Below are 20,062 nucleotides of genomic sequence, written 5' to 3'. Positions count from 1 at the left end.
CCCAAGCTGCTGACTGGGGGCCCCGAAATCTTCAGCCGGCTCCAGGCCATTTTGCCTGGGAAGATTCTTTTGGACCCCCAGCCATCTTCTGGGCGGTAATCGAAAGCCCTAGGAGTTCAGCCGGGGAGCAAAAGAGGGATCCAGCCGGCTTATTCATCGATCCCGGGATCATCATAGAAGACGCGTGAGTATAAGGAAAAAGGAAAATCCAGTGCACTGGTGGGAAGGGGGTGGAAGTCTCCTGGCAACTGAATTCTCTGCCCTCCTCTCTATCGCTCCTTCTTGCCTTTCTCTTGGTCCGGTTAGTGAGAGAGACCGTGGACCGCTGCTCAACCCGAAAGGGGGGTTCTGAGCTCTATCCCTTTTCCTTAAAATCTCCAGCCAGCCGCACCAATTGGGAGCCCGAAAGTAAGACGGAGAGACCCGACTTGAAAGATAGCCGACTCTCTGCAACGGGCATCCCAGTTGAAAGCAAGGGGTTGGAGCTCTCTTTCCGATCTTCCCGAGCGTCCTTTCTAGGGGGCAGGAAGTGGTCTTGCTTTCTATCCCAATCCCAGCCGCACCGGTCGAGCTACATACCACGTGTACTGTAAGCTCGCTTCCGAAAGCAAGGGGGATTTTCGACCCGAAATTCTATCCAGGGACCACCCGATCTGGCACTGCATGGCGCGGGCGTCCAGTAGGGCCCCTTTTCCTGAGATGTGACGATAGGTAGGAGGTTGCCAGGAGGGATAGCCCATGAGGAATTGGGCAGGACCGGCAGAGTGGAAAGAGACCCCAGGTTATAGGAAATAAGGAAATAAGGAAATAGGAAATGGAACGCAAGGAACCGGATAGCTAGAGCTCTCTAAAACCCACTAAGGAAGTTGCCAGGCAACTAGAAGCCCCTTCTCCTCTTTACTATACGTCCCTGTACTAAGCGTACCAAACCCCTAGACATACCAATCCTAATCAACCCCTCTTTTTTCCCCTTCTCTATCCCAGACACCCCCCCCAAAAAAAAGGAAAAAGCAAAAAAGCAACAACAGCAACGCATGCATCTATAAAGGGGTACCCAGTCAACCAAGCGTTGTGAGCCCTACCAGTCTGATTACCTGGTGGTGTGTTTGAAGAGGCAAGGAGGCTCATAAAACCATGTGGGACCTTCCTACTAATTTCACTTAATGAAGCCAAAGGTAGTGGCCCATCTCCTTGCAATAACCAACTAAAGGATGAGAATATATATGTTTACATGTTGTCTGTTATGTGTGTTGTCTGTTAATACATATATGAGAATATGTATGTTTACATGTTGTCCGTTATGTGTGTTGTCTGTTCCTTCTGTCTCTGGCAGACTGCCTTTCTTAAGTGTGCATAGTTTAAACTGCAAGCTTGCTTCAAAATTTAAATCTAAGGAAGTCATGCTGGATCTTAGCAGTCCTAAATAAGAGAAAATGAGAATGAAGTGTGCAAATGTTTACCCCACCTCTTGCTTTGCCCCAACTTTTGAGATTGCGAGTCTACAGTCTTACTTTGGAAGGTGCTGATAACCTAATGTTTCTGCTGCAAAAGCCTAGTTGAGCCAACTGCTCTCAAGCTAAAATGCAGTGTATGTATTTCATTAAGCATATGCCTATGAAAGTATGGTGTTCCTTCTAAGAAAATATCTGAGTCCAGTTTTAACTTTGATTTGGTTGGACAGAAGAGTTATTGTAAGGCTCCTGATATCAGTCTCTATAAGACTTCCTGGCCTCTTTTCTTAGAAAATGCCCCCCCCCTGTTTCATTCTGTCTCTTTCAGGGTTTTTTTTTTCCCTCCTTCTCCTTCTTATTCTGTGCCAGGTAAATTTACTCCTGAGTAAGCTTCCTTTAAAGGAAACTGCAAGGGGGGGCATAGATTAGGCTTACTATTGCTCTGCAAGTTCAACAAAATTGTCAAATCTATGGCTGTTGTAATTATTTGTGAGTGGTTATATCAATTGAATTAACTTTGCTTTATAAAAGATCCTCTCCCTATCTTAGGAAAATGTTAACTTCAATCTTCCTTTAAAGATAATTTCTATAGGTATGTGTGTGTTTCTGGTAGTACAAATCTTGCTATGAACCCTGTATTTTAGGGTTGGACTAGATGACCCCAGGTCCCTTTCAACTTTCCCAATTTGTGGCTGATGAGTTGAAATTCAGCCCAGGTTGGCTCTTTGTTTTTTAAAAGGTGTGATGAGAGGTGAAAGCCATGATGTTTGAAGCAGAACTGGTGATATCAAGCATTTAAGTGATTACAGTGTTTATCATTTTGTCTATTATTTACAAAAATCAGACTTAAAAGTCTACTCAAAGTTTAAGCACATACAAATGGATAATCAAGTAGAATTAGCCTTGACCAATCCATTTGTCTGCAAATGGTAAGGCCGAAATGACTGAGAATGTTTAAAAAAAAAAAAAAATTCCTATGAATTCTAACTCTCTGGCCATTTTTACTCATAAATAAGAGAGCGGTTGATTGTTCCGCGAATGGCCAGAGGGATATTAGCCCTTTCCTGTACATAAAGGAAGCAGTCTCGTTTGCTTGGGCCGAAATCGCTAGCTTTGGTAAATACTTAAATTGCTGAGTTTCTCTTTTTTGTTTAAAATCAAACCCTGTTTTCAAAATCTACTCCATACCCTTCCCTTCCCTTATTCAAATGTTAATTTAGCCAAAGGATGCAACATTTTCAATAGTACAAAAGGTTTGCTGAGACATGAACTCTGCACATGCACAGAGGCTAGATCAGCTAAAGAAGAGAGAGAGAGAGGACGGGGGGGGGGACTGTAAGGAGGGAGAGGAGGTTTCTTCCAAATGTAAAAGAAAAGTCAGAACCATTGAGGGAAATCACCCTTAATCTGTCTTTGCCCCAGGGGCTACTTAAGACAAAAGGCTACAAAAAAAAAAACAAAAAAAAAAACTAGCCCATCAAAAGTCAAGAGCTTTCCAGGTTCCAAATCTTAACATGCAAAATTCTTTTCACAGGTAAATATCAAAGCATTCCCCCCTGATTGGGAATTTTAGGAACAGCATTTCCTGACAGGCTTTTCACATGAAATAATTTTCCCTTTTAACAGGATATGTGAACCCTGATAACAAAGTGTTTGTCCCTTTTCCTCCCACAGCAACTTTCTTTCTGTTCTGTGAAACAAGTCTGAATCCCTGCTGTATTAGTGACCTCTATCTCTTTGTGCCTTTGACATTTTTTAAAGTTACAAATAATCTGTTTTCATTTATTTAATCAGTTTCTCCATGATGTCTATGAAGTTAATCGAAGCACAACCAAACATTGTTTGTGGAATGGTACTTGTTTACCTTTGGCCTGAGCATTTCTTACTAATTCTGTCATTTTGGCTAGTGCAAGGTACCTGCACAACTTTAAATTGCCATTCATTTTATTGGTATTAACTCATTTCCCAGTATTCCGCTATTAACATTACAGCTGATGTCACATCATTTTATTGGTATTAACTCATTTCCCAGTATTCCGCTATTAACATTACAGCTGATGTCACATCAAGAAACACTTTTATTTTCATTTGGGATGTTAGAATGCCAAAACAGATTACTTCAGGTTACTTATTAATTGTGTGTCTTAGCATTTATTTATTTTTGGTTCCTCATAGCTCATTTTTGTGTGTTTGTGTTTTACTTTGGGGGACATGTTCATCACATGTTGAAAGTCAGTCTCACGAAGTTCTTTTATTGAATAGCACATGGTGAATTTTAAGTTTTCCTCATTGTTTTTCCATTTTTTCCAGTCCAGTAGTAATATGTGTGGTTTTGATAATATCTTTGTACTATTTAATAATAGTTATTTTCTGAATCTGATGTCTTTGTGTCAAGTCCATTTTCATCTAACTGGTAATCTAATTTTTTGCTTTCTTTTTTATTTTTTAACCTTTGTATTTTTTACAGTTCTCTTTCTATACATGTGGAGTAATTTTTTATTTTATAATATGAAAAGAACAACAACAACAAAAATTAAGTGAAGGAAAGCAAACAAACTTAGCAGATAATCACAGTAATTATATGGAAATGTGATAATGAATAAAATGTTTAATCCACTAAGATTGTTATTATTTGCAGCTTCCCATGGAAACTGGAGGACATCCCTTTTACCTTTTGCCCTTTCCTTGTCTAACTGTGTTTTTAAGTCACCCCAAAACCCTGCTCCCTTACAGGATATCACTTCTACAGATGTGCAATGATGAAAAGCAGCAACAACCCCTCAACTCAGTACTTCGCCATCGCAAGACCAGCAACAACAGACAACAGAGACTGCTGGGGGAGTGGGCCTGACAAAGGGGGGTGGAGTTGACTTACAAGGACATCTTTTCACTTGAACCTCAAGCCTCTGCTCCAAGATTCAAAAGATACATACGTAAAAGATCACAATGGTGTCAAGATATGCAACAGATATTTAATTATTTTGTTTTGTATTATGTGTTATTATGTAAGAATGTTGAAATGTGTCTGACAGTGTGATTTCCACAAAGGGGGGCAATTTATTGTGTGTAACTGTTTTTATGTTTAATGTCTTATTCCTTACACACCAGTGGAGAATTCTCATGCATTTTATACTTTCTAATAGCTCACACTATTGTGTAGTCCAATGTTTAGATAACCACAATTCGTTGTCCCACCTGGCACTATGCCAACCTTCCCTACCCATTTTAAAAATGTGCTAAAACTTGCTTTACCAAGGAGAAGCTTCTAAGAAACATGAAGGTGGATATGCTTTGGTTTAGCAGGAATGATTCCTTATAGACTTAAATTGACTTATTTGGACAACTGCCCTTGTTAAGAATGGTTTTCTTTTAACAGATTGGTTTGAAGAGTTGAGAACCATGGGGCAAGATAAATTCAAATTGGACTCAGTTTGAATTGGGCACGTGTATCCAGGCTGCAATTAGCCTTTTGGTCCTTTAAGTGCAAGTGAGCAACCCCCATGCGTGCAAAACCACAGCCTATAATAAAATCCCATAGCTAAAGGCCAAGGCGAAGACATCTCCCTCAGAGATGCCCAAACCTGTGCCAGCTATGGTGAATGCCAGGCGACATGGTTAAATGAAAGCCCTGAGGGGATTCAACAGACAGGATGTGTTGCTGTAGCACTATGTCAGTGTGAGACCACAAAAGAGCTAGCTTGACACCTGAGAAACACACAAAAATGGCGAAGGACAAAACACCAACTGCATTTTTCAGTCAATTAGACCTTCCTGTTAGGTGCAAAGCATAAAACACTATTGAGAATGCCACAAGTAATTTAGCAACAAAATACAAGAGATGTTCTTTATATAATACCCTATATGCAGCTACCTGCACTGATATACTTGCAAATGACCGTAAGAGGCATGGCTTGCAAGTCCCTTTCAGGTTTGCATAAAGCCACACATCCCATTCACCGAGATTTAGGGTGCGGAGAAAAGATTTGCAAGTTCTTACAGAACTTTAATGCAAATCTATCTCCGAATGGGGGACTGATACGGAACGGGGGGGGGGCAATGTCTTCTTCACTACAATATATTTGCTCAATTTCTCTAGGACTCCATCACCCCTCCCCTGTCCTCCATAATCTCTCAAGTAATACTGTCAAAATCCTGTTACAATGTATCCACTCTGTTTCTGCTTTTGCTCTCTAGTACAGAGTGGCTTAGAAATCACTGAAATCTTCAAAAATTGATATAAAATCAGCCGTGGTTCTGATCTGCTCGTTCTCGGTGCCATTCAACTCAGTTCCCCTTGGACTCCATGATGCTGTCCCTACTTCCATAATCCCCAAAGCGGCAGGTCACAGTACGCAGGAACTTCTTAATCCTGTCAGATAGTTTTGCAAATCCTTCCTTCGGGCAATACTAGGTGACAGACGATGTATATTCCTGGCCCATTGTCTTGCCACCACCGGTACTCAATAAATGTGTATCTATGTATATTTCCCGCTCCGCATATCCCCCCTCCCTCATCCGAAAATGCTAATTAATGTAATCCCACCTTTTCATAATGTATTCATGACGTGTAAAGTATATTCATGATGTAACTTGTGAAACCCAACCTTCCCATAATGTATTCGTGACGTTTCATGCACTGTATTCTGGGACATGGAGGGAAATCTCAAAAGTTCATGCCACCCCTTTCTCGCGGTTCAATCTCGCCTTGAACCTGTTGCGCAATAAACTTGGATCTTCTGCAGTTTGCTCCTGCATCCGGCTGAGCTCATTTTCTTCCGCAGGGACCCACGGACTTAGTCCGATGAGCTGGGTGGCAGAGTAACCCCGCACCCAGAATTTTTCCATAACAATGTATAATTTGGAATGTTTAATGTGATTTGATTGGATTGTTATAGTGGAAAAATTAATTAAAATGAATAAAAAAACAAAGACTGGCAGGGGAAGCAGCTGTGTGGGACTCACCACTGGCAACGCCACAGGTAGCATCCAGTGGGAGCCATTGCTGACTGCATAACTCCATGTTCTGCCTCCAATGTCAGAGGCAATGTGTGCCCCTGAATGCTGGCTGCAGGTGAGCACAAGTTGTTGGGAGAGTGCTGCTGTGCTCAGGTCATTCTTTTGAGCTTCCCACAGGCATCTAGTTGGCCACAACGAGAACAGGACACTGGACTAGATGGTCCTTTGGTCTCAGCCACCAGAGCTCTTCTTATGTCATGGGTAGACAAACTAAGGCCTAGGGGCCGGATCCGGCCCAATCGCCTTCTCAATCCAGCCCGCAGATGGTCCAGGAATCAGCGTGTTTTTACATGAGTAGAATGTGTGCTTTTATTTAAAATGCATCTCTGGGTTATTTGTGGGGCACAGGAATTTGTTCATTTATTTTTTTCAAAATATAGTCCGCCCCACCCCAAGGTCTGAGGGACAGTGGACCGGCCCCCTGCTGAAAAAGTTTGCTGACCCTTGCCTTATGTTCTTAACTACATTCCACATACAATTTGACACAGCAGTGGACAGGTGGAGAAATCTTGTTCTTGCAGTAAAGGTAAAAAGGTAAAGGACCCCTGGACAGTTAAGTCCAGTCAAAGGTGACTATGGGGTTGCAGCGCTCATCTCACTTTCAGGCCGAGGGAGACGGCATTTGTTCGCAGACAGCTTTCCAGGTCATGTGGCCAGCATGCACCCTTCTGGTGCAACAAAACACCGTGACAGAAACCAGAGCGCACGGAAACACCGTTTACCTTCCCGCCACAGCGGTACCTATTTATCTACTTGCGCTGGCGTGCTTTCAAACTGCTAGGTTGGCAGGAGCTGGGACACAACAAAGGGAGCTCAGCCCACCGTGCGGATACGAACCACCAACCTTCTGATCGGCAAGCCCAAGAGGCTCAGTGGTTTAGACCACAGCGCCACCTCCATCCCTTTCTCGCAGTGGCAATGGTTGAAACATTACACATAAGAATGGTAAGGGCTAACTATGTTTTGTTGCCTTAACCAGGAGTCCACAAATTTTGGCTGACCCTGGTAGTCACCCATCGTATCTAGAAGCCACCAAGCCTCGCCTTTCTTACTTCTTGCTCCACAAAGGGGAGGTGGGTCCCTTATGTACCTCTGTCTGCTGCTGGACAAAGTGATCATATAAGGCTTAACAAATGCACGGTCAGAGTTTTATTTTGTTTGCAGCTTCTACAGCCCATGCTGCTAATTGTGTGTACCTAACAGAAGATGTGGGATGCGGGTGGTGCTGTGGTCTAAACCACAGAGCCTAGGACTTGCTGATCAGAAGGTCGGCGGTTCGAATCCCCGCGACGGGGTGAGCTCCTGTTGCTCGGGCCCTGCTCCTGCCAACCTAGCAGTTCGAAAGCATGTCAAAGTGCAAGTAGATAAATAGGTACCGTTCCGGCGGGAAGGTAAACGGCGTTTCCGTGCGCTGCTCTGGTTCGCCAGAAGCGGCTTAGTCATGCTGGCCACATGACCCGGAAGCTGTACGCCGGCTCCCTTTGCCAATAAAGTTAGATGAGCGCCGCAACCCCAGAGTCGGCCACGACTGGACCTAATGGTGAGGGATCCCTTTACCTTTACCTTTAACAGAAGATGTAGCCATTTTGAAAGATGCACTCATTGGACATGTCTTCATGCAACAATAAGGTCTACCTTGATAAACCACTCTGTGTTTCTACTTTGCTCCTCCCCCGGTACGAAAAGGTGGGCAAACCAGCCTAGTGCAATGTCTGCACCTGGGATCTGGGTTTATTTCTTCCTAACAAGTCAGCATTCAAAAGCAACATATAACCTTGGTTTTTAAAACATGGCTAGCAATCCTGGCTTGTTAAGCAGAAACAAACTATGATTCCAGGTTTCCCCACCTGCGAGGCAGAAGCAATCAGGCTCCATGCACCTATGTGGGTACAGTATTTATTCTTGTTCCCTGACAATAGGGATCCTAACTAAGGCAACCCCCGCCCCTAAAATACAAGTAGTTCGCTCGCCCAAGAGCCACTGCAGAAGTAAATTCCTGGGGGAAGTGAAGGCGATTGTAGCAATGGGAACTTATTGCCAGTCCCGTTTAGGACATAGAGATCAACCTAACCCACTCAGTGCAGTCCCCTCCACTTTCTTAAAGGGACAGACCCATAAAACTGGTTGCCAGCCTACAGTGTACAGTAGTTCTGCATTCTTGAAAAGAAGCACGAACAGGTCTCTTTCCTTACTGTCACTTTTCCTAGCTGAGCTGGATCCCATGGTTTGAAAGCAGGCTTCTAGGGCTGTCTGAGTGCTATACCGAGACTTTTTAAAAGACCACTCAAAGCGCATCCTTGCCCTCAAATAAGTTTGGGCACCGTAGTTGGGCACCGGGTTCGCGTCTCCGCTCCTCCACATGCAGCTGCTGGGTGACCTTGGGCCAGTCACACTTCTTTGAAGTCTCTCAGCCCCACTCACCTCACAGAGTGTTTGTTGTGGGGGAGGAAGGGAAAGGAGAATGTTAGCCGCTTTGAGACTCCTGAAGGGGAGTGAAAGGCGGGATATCAAATCCAAACTCTTCTTCTTCTTCTTCTTCCTCGCAGGGTTGCGATTCCCAGCAACCCTTAAACTATAGTGCCCAGAATTCTTCAGGAGGGCCGCAACCAAAAGGAGGAGGAATACCAGGAGGAATGGAAGAAATTTAAAGACTATTTAGCTAAATATGTTAAAATAACTTAAATAGAATTACTTGCAAGTATCAGATTGGCCTAGGATTTAAATATGCGATGTTATAGAACAATACAGTATGTTTAAAGTTAAAATGAAAAGAAAGAAAGAGGTTAATAAACTAAGTAATTTTTATGGGAAATTAGTTTTGGAAAACTGCTACAATATATGGAAATTCAGCCAGGGGGATTCGAGGAAGTCACCCAACAATGTTAACAAGAATGGAATGATTACAGTTAGGATGTATGTTTGCGTGTTTGTTTGTGTTTCTTTTTGATGTTTTCTTTGATATGTTTGTCATAAATTTTGAAAATCAATAAAAAAAATTTGGGGGGGAGAGAATTATTCGGGAGGGGACGAGGTGCGCTTTAAAGGCATAGCGCGTACACAACGTCAAACTGGAGAAAGGGAGAGAAGAGGATGAAAGGAGAGCCGGGGACCATGTCGTGGTGGAGCCCTTCCCGGCTCCGGACCCGGACAACGGGCGAGCAGCCTGCGCAGCTCAAGCCTCGTCGATGATGCAGCGGCTCTTTTGCCTCCGGGACTAATCCCGCGCGCATCTCCGGATCCTCTTTCCCCTCTGCCCAGGCCGCGAGCCAAAGTCCCACCTGGCCAGAGAGAAGACCGAGGAGGACCCACCGTGCCAGCAGGATCCTCCCAGAGAGACACAGGGGAGAAAGTCGTCGGTTCGCCTCGTTACTTACACGGCATCCTTTGCGCGCCGGGAGGAAACTCCAGCGCCCGCTTGGCCAGCCGCGCGCTCCCCAAGACGCCCCTCGGGGACCCCGGCGGGACTCAGGCGCGACGAGCCCCCCGAGCCGGGTTCTTCTCTTCGCGGAGGAAGGAAATGACCTCGGGGCTTTTTTCCTTTTCGAGGGCACCAAGTGTCGGGGCGCTCGCTCCTCCCGCTGCCCGATCACGCTCCGCCCCGCGACGCACCAAGCCTGTTCCGCGACGGGCTGCTCCTTCTTGGAGCGCAATCCGGGGACGATGGGGGCTCGTCTTCCCGGGGTGGAAGGGGCGACAAGGCTCCCTTCCTCCGGCTTCCTGGCTTTTTGAGAGCGGAGGGGGAAGCGGGTGGAAGAAAAGCAAGAGCCGCGCCGCGATCCGTAAAGAGGAAATCGTGTCTCATCCAAATCGTGACTCACACGACAAACTCACTCGTTTCCCCTGCTTGGGGAGTGGGTGGGGTGGGTGGGCAGGGCGCCCATTCCTCCCAGCACGTGTGCGGGGCTGTGGGGGAATCACAGAATTGTAGAGTTGGAAGGGACACCGAGGGTCATCTAGTCCAACCCCCTGCAATGTGGGAAAACGTTAGGGAGCCTTAGCAAAGGCGCAGAGGCGTAGCGTGGGCGGAGGGCGGCGACGGTCGCTCCGGGCGCAGCCGGACTGAGAAGGACGCAGCAGCTCACGCGCCCTGCGAGCTCAGCGCTATTTTTGCGAGCCTTGCAAAGTGTCGCAGTTCGCCATGAGGGCGCCCCTCAAAGCCTGGCGGGCAGTGGGTGGGGGTTGCTCTGTCGGCGACCCCCCCCCACTCTTCTCATTGGAGAATGATCTGGGTCTCCGGGTGGAGGAACAAAGTACAGTGGTATCTCGGGTTAAGTACTTAATTCGTTCCGGAGGTCTGTTCTTAACCTGAAACTGTTCTTAACCTGAAGCACCACTTTAGCTAATGGGGCCTCCTGCTGCCACCGCACCGTCAGAGCACGATTTATGTTCTCATCCTGAAGCAAAGTTCTTAACCTGAGGTACTATTTCTGGGTTAGCGGAGTCTGTAACCTGAAGCGTATGTAACCCGAGGTATGCCGTTTACCTTCCCACCGGAGCGGTGCCTATTTCTCTACTTGCACTTTGACGTCATTTCGAACTGCTAGGTTGGCAGGAGCAGGGACCGAGCAACGGGAGCTCACCCCGTCGTGGGGATTCGAACCGCCGACCTTCTGATCAGCAAGTCCTAGGCTCTGTGGTTTAAGCCACAGCGCCACCCGCGTCTAAACCCCCACTAAATACAATTTCTGTAAGAATACAGGAAGCCACACTGAAAACATTGCGAAAATGGCATTGGACTCCAATCCACCCAGGGGTGAAACTAGGCTTTATTTCACTCGAGTCAAAAGACCCAGTTTGGCGCACACCCCATGCGCATTTGCGTACACACAGAGAGAGGCTGGGAGCCTTTGTGATGCCCCTCTGGAGGCTTCACCTGGAGCAAAACCCTCAGTCAGCCCCCACCCCAGGGCCGGATTTAGGTTTGATGATGCCCTAAGCTACTGAAGGTAATGGGGCCCTTTATATGTCCAGCTGTCCTTTGTCAACAACAAATTGTCACTGTTTTTGTGTGTGTTGAATATATGCTATATGGTAATTTATGGACCTAATAGGTATCTAAACCCATTAACACATAACAAAATATGTATTTTTTCAAAGTAATTGTTGAACTGAAATACAATTAAGAAGAAGTATATTATTTTAGGACAAGACTTGTCAAGGAAAACAAAGAATTTATTCATGTATGCTACAACAGCGGCAAGAATCTTGTTAGCACAAGGATGGTAGGATGAGGAAGTCCCAAGGAAAGAACAATGGCAAGAAAGACTGATGAGTTGTGCGGAATTGGCAAAGTTAACATATAATCTACAAGAGAAGGACAACCGTGACTTTAAAGAAGAATGGGAACTTTTTACAAACTATTTAAAAAGACAACAAAGGGACTTGGATTCCTTGGCAGGTTTTGAATAGACATCCACAAATTTATTAGTAGAACATAGGATAGATAAGGTAATGATATGTATAACTTTTTACCGTGCAGAGAATAATATGTGCAAACAAATCACAGAGGGGAGCTGAGGGAAGTCTCTGGAGGGTGGGAGGGGAGGGAGGGGATAAAAAGGAGGGAAATGTAAGTTATATTGATTGATAATTTGTTTGTTAAAATTGTTCAATAAAAATATTTTTTAAAAAAGTATTTTAATAGTGAAATAATTATTAAGCTCTAACTTAAAATGATTTTTTTATTCATAACAAACTTAATAATGCAAACACATTGGCATTTGGCAACAACAAAAGTTCCTTTAGAAACACAATTTACAAAGACTCATATGGGGGGGGGCAAGAGAGTGGGGCCCTAAGCCAGTGTTTCCCAAACGTTTTTGGGCAACGGCACACCTGTTTACCGGAAAAAAATCTCGCGGCACACCACCATTAAAGCCCCGCCCCGTGACGTCAGCGCGCAGCGTCACGCCGGGAGGGACGCACAAAAGTGAACGTTTTTTCCCTTCCCCTTGCCGGGGTGGGAGGAGGCAGCAGAGCGAGGGACTGAGGGACGGCGGCAGCTGAGGCGGCGGCGGCTGTTGTGGTGGTGGCGGCGATAGCGGGCGGAGGAGGAGCCGTCGCCGGGAGTTGCTGCTGCTGCTGTTGCTGCTGCTGCCCGGACATGCCGGCCTCCTCCTCCTCCGCTGTCTCGCACTCCTCCCTTTTGCGCGCGCTGCCCCGCCGCTCGGCACCACCACCGCGGAGCCGTCCCCGGCTCGACGCGGATCCTCGCCGCCGCCGCCTCTCGCCGCCCGACTCGCCCGCCTCCCTCCCACGGCACACCAGCCGGTGTCTCACGGCACACTAGTGTGCCGCGGAACACCGGTTGGGAAACACTGCCCTAAGCTATAACTTGTTTAGCTTATATGTAAATCTGGCACTGTCTCACCCCCAAGCTATGGCTCTGACTCCGCCTATCCAGAATTGGCAAAGATTACTCTAATTCATGGGTAGGCAAACTAAGGCCCGAAGGCTGAATCCGGCCCAATCACCTTCTAAATCCAGCCCGCAGACAGTCCAGGAATCAGCGTGTTTTTACATGAGTAGAATGTGTCCTTTTATTTAAAATGCATCTCTGGGTTATTTGTGGGGCATAGGAATTCATTCATTCCCCCCCCCCCAAAAAAAATATAGTCCGGCCCCCCACAAGGTCTGAGGGACAATGGACTTGCCCCCTGCTGAAAATGTTTGCTGACCCCTGCTCTAATTTATGCTGGCATTGTTGTGGTCACATTGGAACATTCCTCCATGTGTGGTGGGATTGCTGCATGGTGCAGAGATTCTGGTGCCAAATTTTGGAAACTATCTCCACCACCACCTCTGGGTTACTGCCGTGGGCAACCCTGACCTCTGTCCCTCTTTCCTTCCCTCTCTCCTCTGATGCCCTCTTGTTTCTCTGCCTCCCAAAGGCTTGCACAGCTGTTTGTTGCAGCAGCCCTGGCTACAAGCTCCCCAGGCGAATGGTGCCTCTGGGGCTGGCCAGGAGGAGCTGAGGTGGCCTTGGAGTAAGCAAGAAGCGGGCGAGGGAGCCCAGCCAGCCAGTCTGTCAGCCTTTGCTGCCTGTCCAACGAAATTGACAGACAAGTGGGAGGCCGGGTGGGCAAGCAGGCACTGTGCTGGCCTTGCTTGTGCTTGCTGTGTGCAAGGTCTGCCTGGGAGGTGAGTGCCTTGTTACCTTTGGCCATTCTCCATTTGGCCACTAAGGCTGGGTGCCTCCTCTGCCCAGGCTTCTGTAGGGTGACGTGAGGAGGCATCTCTCTTTGGGATGTGGGGGCAGCTCAGAGACCAGGGACGGCAGCAGCGGCTGCCCGGAGAACTCCCAAGGAGAGGGGAGAGGAGAGGCGGCTGCGGGAGCACTCCACAAGGGAGGGTGTTCGAAAAAGGACAAGAGGCTGCCAGCTCTGCAGGCAAGGGGTGACAGAACTGGGCTCCTGAGCCCCTCAGGGGTGCCACAGAAAGAAGGTAGTTTGTCAAGGGACCCATGGACTCAAAAAGGTTGAAAACTCCTGGCATACAGCATTCATTTGGTTAGACCCACAAGAGTCATTCCTTTTTACCTAGCCCAGTTGAACGAGGAATGCCAACTTTGCCTGCATACCCAGGGCTTTAATGAAACTTTGGAAGTATGTGCAGATGCATGAAGCACTTTGAGAGATTTCGTTGGTCTTATCAAAACTCTTCAGAATCTGCTCAGAATTCTTCAGGCACTTCTCGTAGGGGGGACAGTGGAGCAGCTTGGTCATTTAAGATTCTGGATTTAATGTGGAGGGTACTCTGGGCTGTGATATATATGGTGATAAGCTAGCTTTCCTGTGTTTGAGAGTCCTCCTGCCCATTCTGCTTAGTAGAGGCTTCTCTGAAATTTAGCTTTGATGGCACCATCATGGAGTAACCCCCACCAATTGGTTTAAAACATACTTTAGGCAAACATGCTGTGGCATTTCTAATTTTAGGCCTGCTTATGCCATCAACATTGATATTATTATTATTATTATTATTATTATTATTATTATTATTATTATTATATCCACCTTGAAGGGCCTTCTTGTTACCCTTCATGTCAACAAAGTTCATCTCTCTGTTTTGTTTCATGTCAGCTTTTTATTTCAGCTTTCACGTAATGTGCAATCTTAAAAGAGAACAAACACTGTCTTTCTCCAGGAAGAAGGAACCGATGAACAGAGAAGCAGCAGCGGGGCAAAGACTGTTGCTTGCAATGCCATCCTACTCAAATCAAAACTCAGCTGCACATTCGTAAGATAAAACGTGCGATGGACACAGACACGGACACACACACACACACACACACACACACACACCTTCAAGAGACCAGGGCATGACACATTCCTCGTGAGCGTTTCTCTGCACCACTTGGGAGGGTTCCTTGTTCTACTGTGACTGCAGGTACATTTGGTTTCCTATTGCAGCAATGGCTGTAGGAAAACAAACTTCAGGTTTATCAACAGCAGCTGTAGGAGGGGAGCAGCATAAGGGAAGCAATGGTAGAGTGGGAATTTGTCAATTAATTGGGACTTGCCAGAATCATTAAATCCCACTCAAATTGTGTAGGCAGCCACTTAGGAGAGCTGTCTGGCAGTATGCCAGTGTGGGGTAGGTAAAGGTAAAGGACCCCTGGACGGTTAAGTCCAGTCAAAGGCGACTATGGGGTTGCGGCGCTCCTCTCACCTTCAGGCTGAGGGAGCTGGTGTTAGTCCACAGACAGTTTTCCGGGTCCTGTGGCCAGGATGACTAAACAGCTTCTGGCGCAACGGAACACGGTGATGGAAACCAGAGTGCACAGAAACGCCGTTTACCTTCCCACCACAGTATTACCTATTTATCTACTTGCACTGGTGTGCTTTCGAACTGCTTGGTTGGCAGAAGCTGAGACAGAGGAACGGGAGCTCACCCCGTCATGGGGATTTGAACCGCCGACCTTCTGATTGGCAAGCCCAAGAGGCTTAGTGATTTAGACTTTGTCTCATAGGATGCTGGGAATTATAATTCTTGGGCACATTTTCCTAGCTTGGTGAAAGGGGTGGAGCTTTAACAGAGATATTTATGGTCGGCTGTGTGCACATTTTTGTGTCTGATGGCCTGAGCTTCAAGTTTACAAATATTTGAATATTTGAAGTCCCTTTTTGTCAAACACCCACACCCACACGCACACTCAACTTCACATGCCGCCCTTTAGCACAGGGAGCTGATTTCACTCTTGCTACAACCCCACTTGCAGCAAGCATTGCTCAGTCCTGCCAAAACATCTCGGGCTCCACGGTCAAAGCCCCAGGTTTCTTCCGAGGGACTGTGGCTCTGTTGGCCATGCCAGCTCCCATAATAGTCAGACGGATCTTTCGGCGGGGCGTGGATCGGGACCCATTCATTGGATGAGGAAGTTGCAGCAAAGGCTTCCGCAGAATCTCCTCCGGGGAGGGCACCAACATTTCCTGCAACGAGAAGCCAATATGGAAAATTGGGAGGAGCAGGCAAATGCATGTGGCTCAGCAAACAGAAAGAGAGATCAGGGTTCAAAATCATGCCATCCCTACCAGGGGTATTTTCTGAAAGTCAGCCTAAATTTGCATCTGTAAGCAAATATTATGCAAATTTGTGTCATGGCATGGACCTGCACCTTGAGTCATAAGAACATAAGAGGTAAAGAAAGGTAAAGGACCCCTGGACATTTAAGTCCAGTCAAATTTGACTGTGGGGTACGGCACTCATCTCACTTCAGGCTGAGGGAGCTGGCGTTTGTCCACAGACAGCTTTCTGGGTCATGTGGCCAGCATGACTAAACCACTACTGATGCATGGAGGACCATGACGGAAAGCAGAATGCACAGAAACACCATTTATCTTCTCGCCACAGCAGTACCCAGTGCTTTTTTCTGGGGGTACGCATACCCCTAAACATTTTGTGAATCTTTGTACTTTTGTCCATTTACTGTATTTATTTTCCCCAATTTGAACTAGAAAAATGGTGATTTTCTTGAGTCAAAATGAGAGTATCCCAAACATTTTTTTAGGGAAACAAAGCACTGGCAGTACCTATTTATCTACTTGCACTGGCGTGCTTTCGAACTGCTAGGCTGGAAGGAGCTGGGACAGAGCAACAGGAGCTCACTCCGTTGCAGAGATTCGAACCAACAACCTTCCAAACAGCAAGTTCAAGAGACTCAATGGTTTAGACCACAGCGCCACCCATGTCCCACCAACCTCCAGAATTTGTCTAAGCTTCTTTTAAAGTCATCCCAGTTGGGACACATCGCTGCCTCCTGTGGGTACAAATCCCACAGTCGTTTATGGATCCAGCAATGGCCCCTGTTAACAATCCAATGTATTATATTATATGAAAGAAAGGGATGGATTGGGGACAGCAGAACCGAAGCAAAACATTCAGCAAATTCCAGTTCTAGTAAATTTTCAAACTTTGCAATGTAACTGTCAATTTTCAGCTAGAGTTCAAATTTCAGAATAAGCCACCAGCAACAAAGGAGCCTGGGGGACATTCATCTAAAAAAAAAAAAAGCCTATAAATATGATAAGCAAATAAATGAATTGGCAGTAATTATTTAAATTTGATTGTTCTTTTTTTAAATGTTCAAGAGGATGCTTTCTGAGTGGCTGAATGAATGAATGAATGACGTTAGTAAAAACTTTATGCTACTACAGGTCGGCCATCCTATAAAACAGAATCAGAATCAGAAGAATATTTATTTGCATCAGCCACTAGCCATAGCAATAAAATGAAATGAAATGTACTGAAGATAGAGGCAAAAACTTAGCTATAGAAAATACATTTTGCGGGTTTACATCAATAATCAAATAATAGATCTTATTCTAAGTGCCCCCACTAAACACCTTGCAGTTTTTGCTGTCACCTGATCATCTTGATCTGCTAAAAGAAAGGACATGGCTAGCAACCCGGCATGGACAATAATAGAGGGGTAATAACCTCACTTCTCAAATCTTCATAAAGAGTGCAAGCCAGAAACACATGAGCCACTGACTCCATACTGCCATCTCCACAGGGACATGCTGTATTTTTCTATGTATAAGACGCCCCTGTGTATAAGACACCCTCTATATTGGGGGACTGAAAATTAAGAAAATGGGGGGAGATTTCCCATGTATAAGGCAACCCCCCTTTTTAAACATCATTTTTTAGTAAAAAAAACAACCCTAAAGGCAGAAAAGTACGGTAACTGTTTTTCCAGTGGAATTTTTTGAAATCGACCCTCAAATACAGCCGAAGGCAGTATATTCAATCTTGTGAAAGTGAAAGCTTATATGTATTTTGGAATTGTTAAATTTTGCAAATAGGGTGCCGAAGTGTCAAAATGACTAGGTGGAAAATAATCATGCCATGGACAAAATTTCCTTATTGTGGCCAAATTATTCTGTCGCTCGATATCTTATAGGGCATATAAAACATGTACTACTGCTACTGAAAAACCGTTGGATATAAAATACTGGTGCCAAATGTCAAATACATATTGGACATTCATGCACGCACGTATTCAATGTCATAATTCACAGAAGATCATTTCTGAGCATAATTAGGAGGGCAAATTCCATGCAAAGCTTCTGTTTATCAGAATCTCATCGGTAGCATCTGTGCTGGGGCTGTGCACAGCTCACCACCACCCACAGCCTTGAGCCAAGAGTCTCCAACCAGGACCTGCCTTTAGCTAGTGTGGTGTAGTGGTTAGAGCATTGGACTAGGACCTGGGAGACCAGGGTTCAAAACTGCACTTGGCCATGGTGCTAACTGGGGTTACTTTGGGCCAGTCATTGCCTCTCAGCCTAACCTACCTCACAGTGTTGTGGGGATTAAATGAGGAGAACTGTGTATGCCACACTGAGCTCCTTGGAGGAAAAAGCAGGATATAAATGCAATAAAATAAAGAAATGGTGCATCCAGGCAAACTGCGTGGTAGCCAAGTTATTTTGTCACCCGAGTCCCTTGCCTCACTCTCTGGCAGTAAAAGGCAAAAAAAGGTAAAGGACCCCTGGACAGTTAAGTCCAGTCAAAGGCGACTCTGGGGTTGCAGTGCTCATCTTGCTTTCAGGCCAAAGGAGCCAGTGTTTGTCCGCAGACAGATTTTCAGGTCATGTGGCAGCATGACTAAACTGCTTCTGGTGCAACGGGACACCGTGACGGAAACCAGAGCGCACAAAAATGCTGTTTACCTTCCAGTCGCAGCAGTACCTATTTATCTACTTGCACTGGCATGCTTTCGAACTGCTAGTTTGGCCAGAGCAACAGGAGCTCACCCCATCTCAGGGATTCGAACCGCTGACCTTCTGATCAGCAAGCCCAAGAGGCTCAGTGATATATACCACAGTGCCACCCACATCCCTTTGAAAAACTATAAAACTATAACAATACAGTGGTACCTCGGGTTAAGAACTTAATTCGTTCTGGAGGTCCATTCTTAACCTGAAACTGTTCTTAACCTGAGGTACCACTTTAGCTAATGGGGCCTCCTGCTGCCGCCGTGCGATTTCCGTTCTCATCCTGAAGCAAAGTTCTTAACCCAAGGTACTATTTCTGGGTTAACGGAGTCTGTGACCTGAAGCATCTGTAACCTGAGGTGCCACTGTGGTAAAATCAAATGACTAACAATTTGCTGGACCTGTGAAAACCAGCTGTGTCACTCTTGCCCAATGTTAGGACTGGTCCTGGCTAGACGAAGCCTCGTTCCTCCTCTCTTCCACCCCCTCTCTGGTCAACAGTCCCCAGCTCTCCAAGCACCCACCTGCCCGTCTCCAGCGAGATCCTCCACAAGTGAAGATGACTGCGCGGATGAACTCTCTGCCACACAGTTTGACACCATAGGGTGGTGTCCTGGCCTCACTTGGCAGCCTCAACTCAGACAGCAGCACCCCAAGTACCAGGGCCAGGAGGATCTTGGGCATGGCTGGACTCGGGCAGGATGGTCGAGAGATGCTGGCCGTTGCACAATTCCTATTTGCCTTCTTGCCTGCTCTCAATGTGCCTTGCTCCTCTTTATACCATCATGAGTGATTGAGGATGTCCTTCAAGGTTATCTACCCAATTATCATCAGGGAGGGATGTAGACCTTTCTTGGACACTGGGCAGGGTTTTTTGGGGGCGGGATGACTGCTATTGATAACGCTAGCTAGTCAGAGATAACCTTTTCTTTGTTATCAGCATGGCAAGTGCGGAATTGTGTTTACCTGGCCTTTTGGAGCTGCACATTGACGGAGGTACCGCTTGGTGCGGAGGAAGTGGAGAAGGTGTCCCACCCCCCCTTTCATAACGCTTGAACTCAGGGCCATCCCGTGAAGTTGAAGGTTAAAAGATTCAGGACAGAAAGTACTTATTCACACTGCATGAGTATTTCATCCCCATTTACTGTTTTAACTTTTGTTGATTTTTAAACATAGATACAGATAAAATGGGATGCGGGCGGCGCTGTGGGTTAAACCACAGAGCCTAGGACTTGCTGATCAGAAGGTCGGCGGTTCGAATCCCTGCGATGGGGTGAGCTCCCGTTGCTCGGTCCCTGCTCCTGCCCACCTAGCAGTTTGAAAGCATGAAGTGCAAGTAGATAAATAGGTACCGCTCCGGCGGGAAGGTAAACGGCA

At 46.3% G+C, this 20,062-nt stretch overlaps 1 protein-coding gene across 3 annotated transcripts in view; it reads right to left on the bottom strand.

Annotated features, from left to right (window-relative positions):
• The window catches only part of RLN3 (relaxin 3), an 82,386-nt gene extending 62,948 nt beyond the window's left edge, over positions 1 to 19,438 (bottom strand). For 2 of the 3 annotated variants that reach the window (XR_014215019.1, XR_014215020.1), the window contains exons 1-2: positions 19,210 to 19,438; positions 15,385 to 15,895 (exon numbers count right to left, since the gene is read on the bottom strand). Coding sequence is in view for 1 of the 3 variants with exons in the window: in XM_082205588.1 (XP_082061714.1) it covers positions 15,639 to 15,895; positions 19,210 to 19,369 (417 nt within the window). In the remaining 2 variants the exon portion in view is untranslated. Of the gene's footprint in view, positions 1 to 14,535; positions 15,896 to 19,209 lie in introns of those variants that run through there. The other variant, XM_082205588.1, reaches the window with a different exon arrangement.
• Between the last annotated feature and the right edge of the window lie 624 nt (positions 19,439 to 20,062).

The sequence above is a fragment of the Podarcis vaucheri genome, assembly GCF_965113315.1.
Source record: "Podarcis vaucheri genome assembly, chromosome: 17".
Lineage (NCBI taxonomy): Eukaryota > Metazoa > Chordata > Lepidosauria > Squamata > Lacertidae > Podarcis > Podarcis vaucheri.
This window is presented reverse-complemented; position numbering and strand designations above follow the sequence as displayed.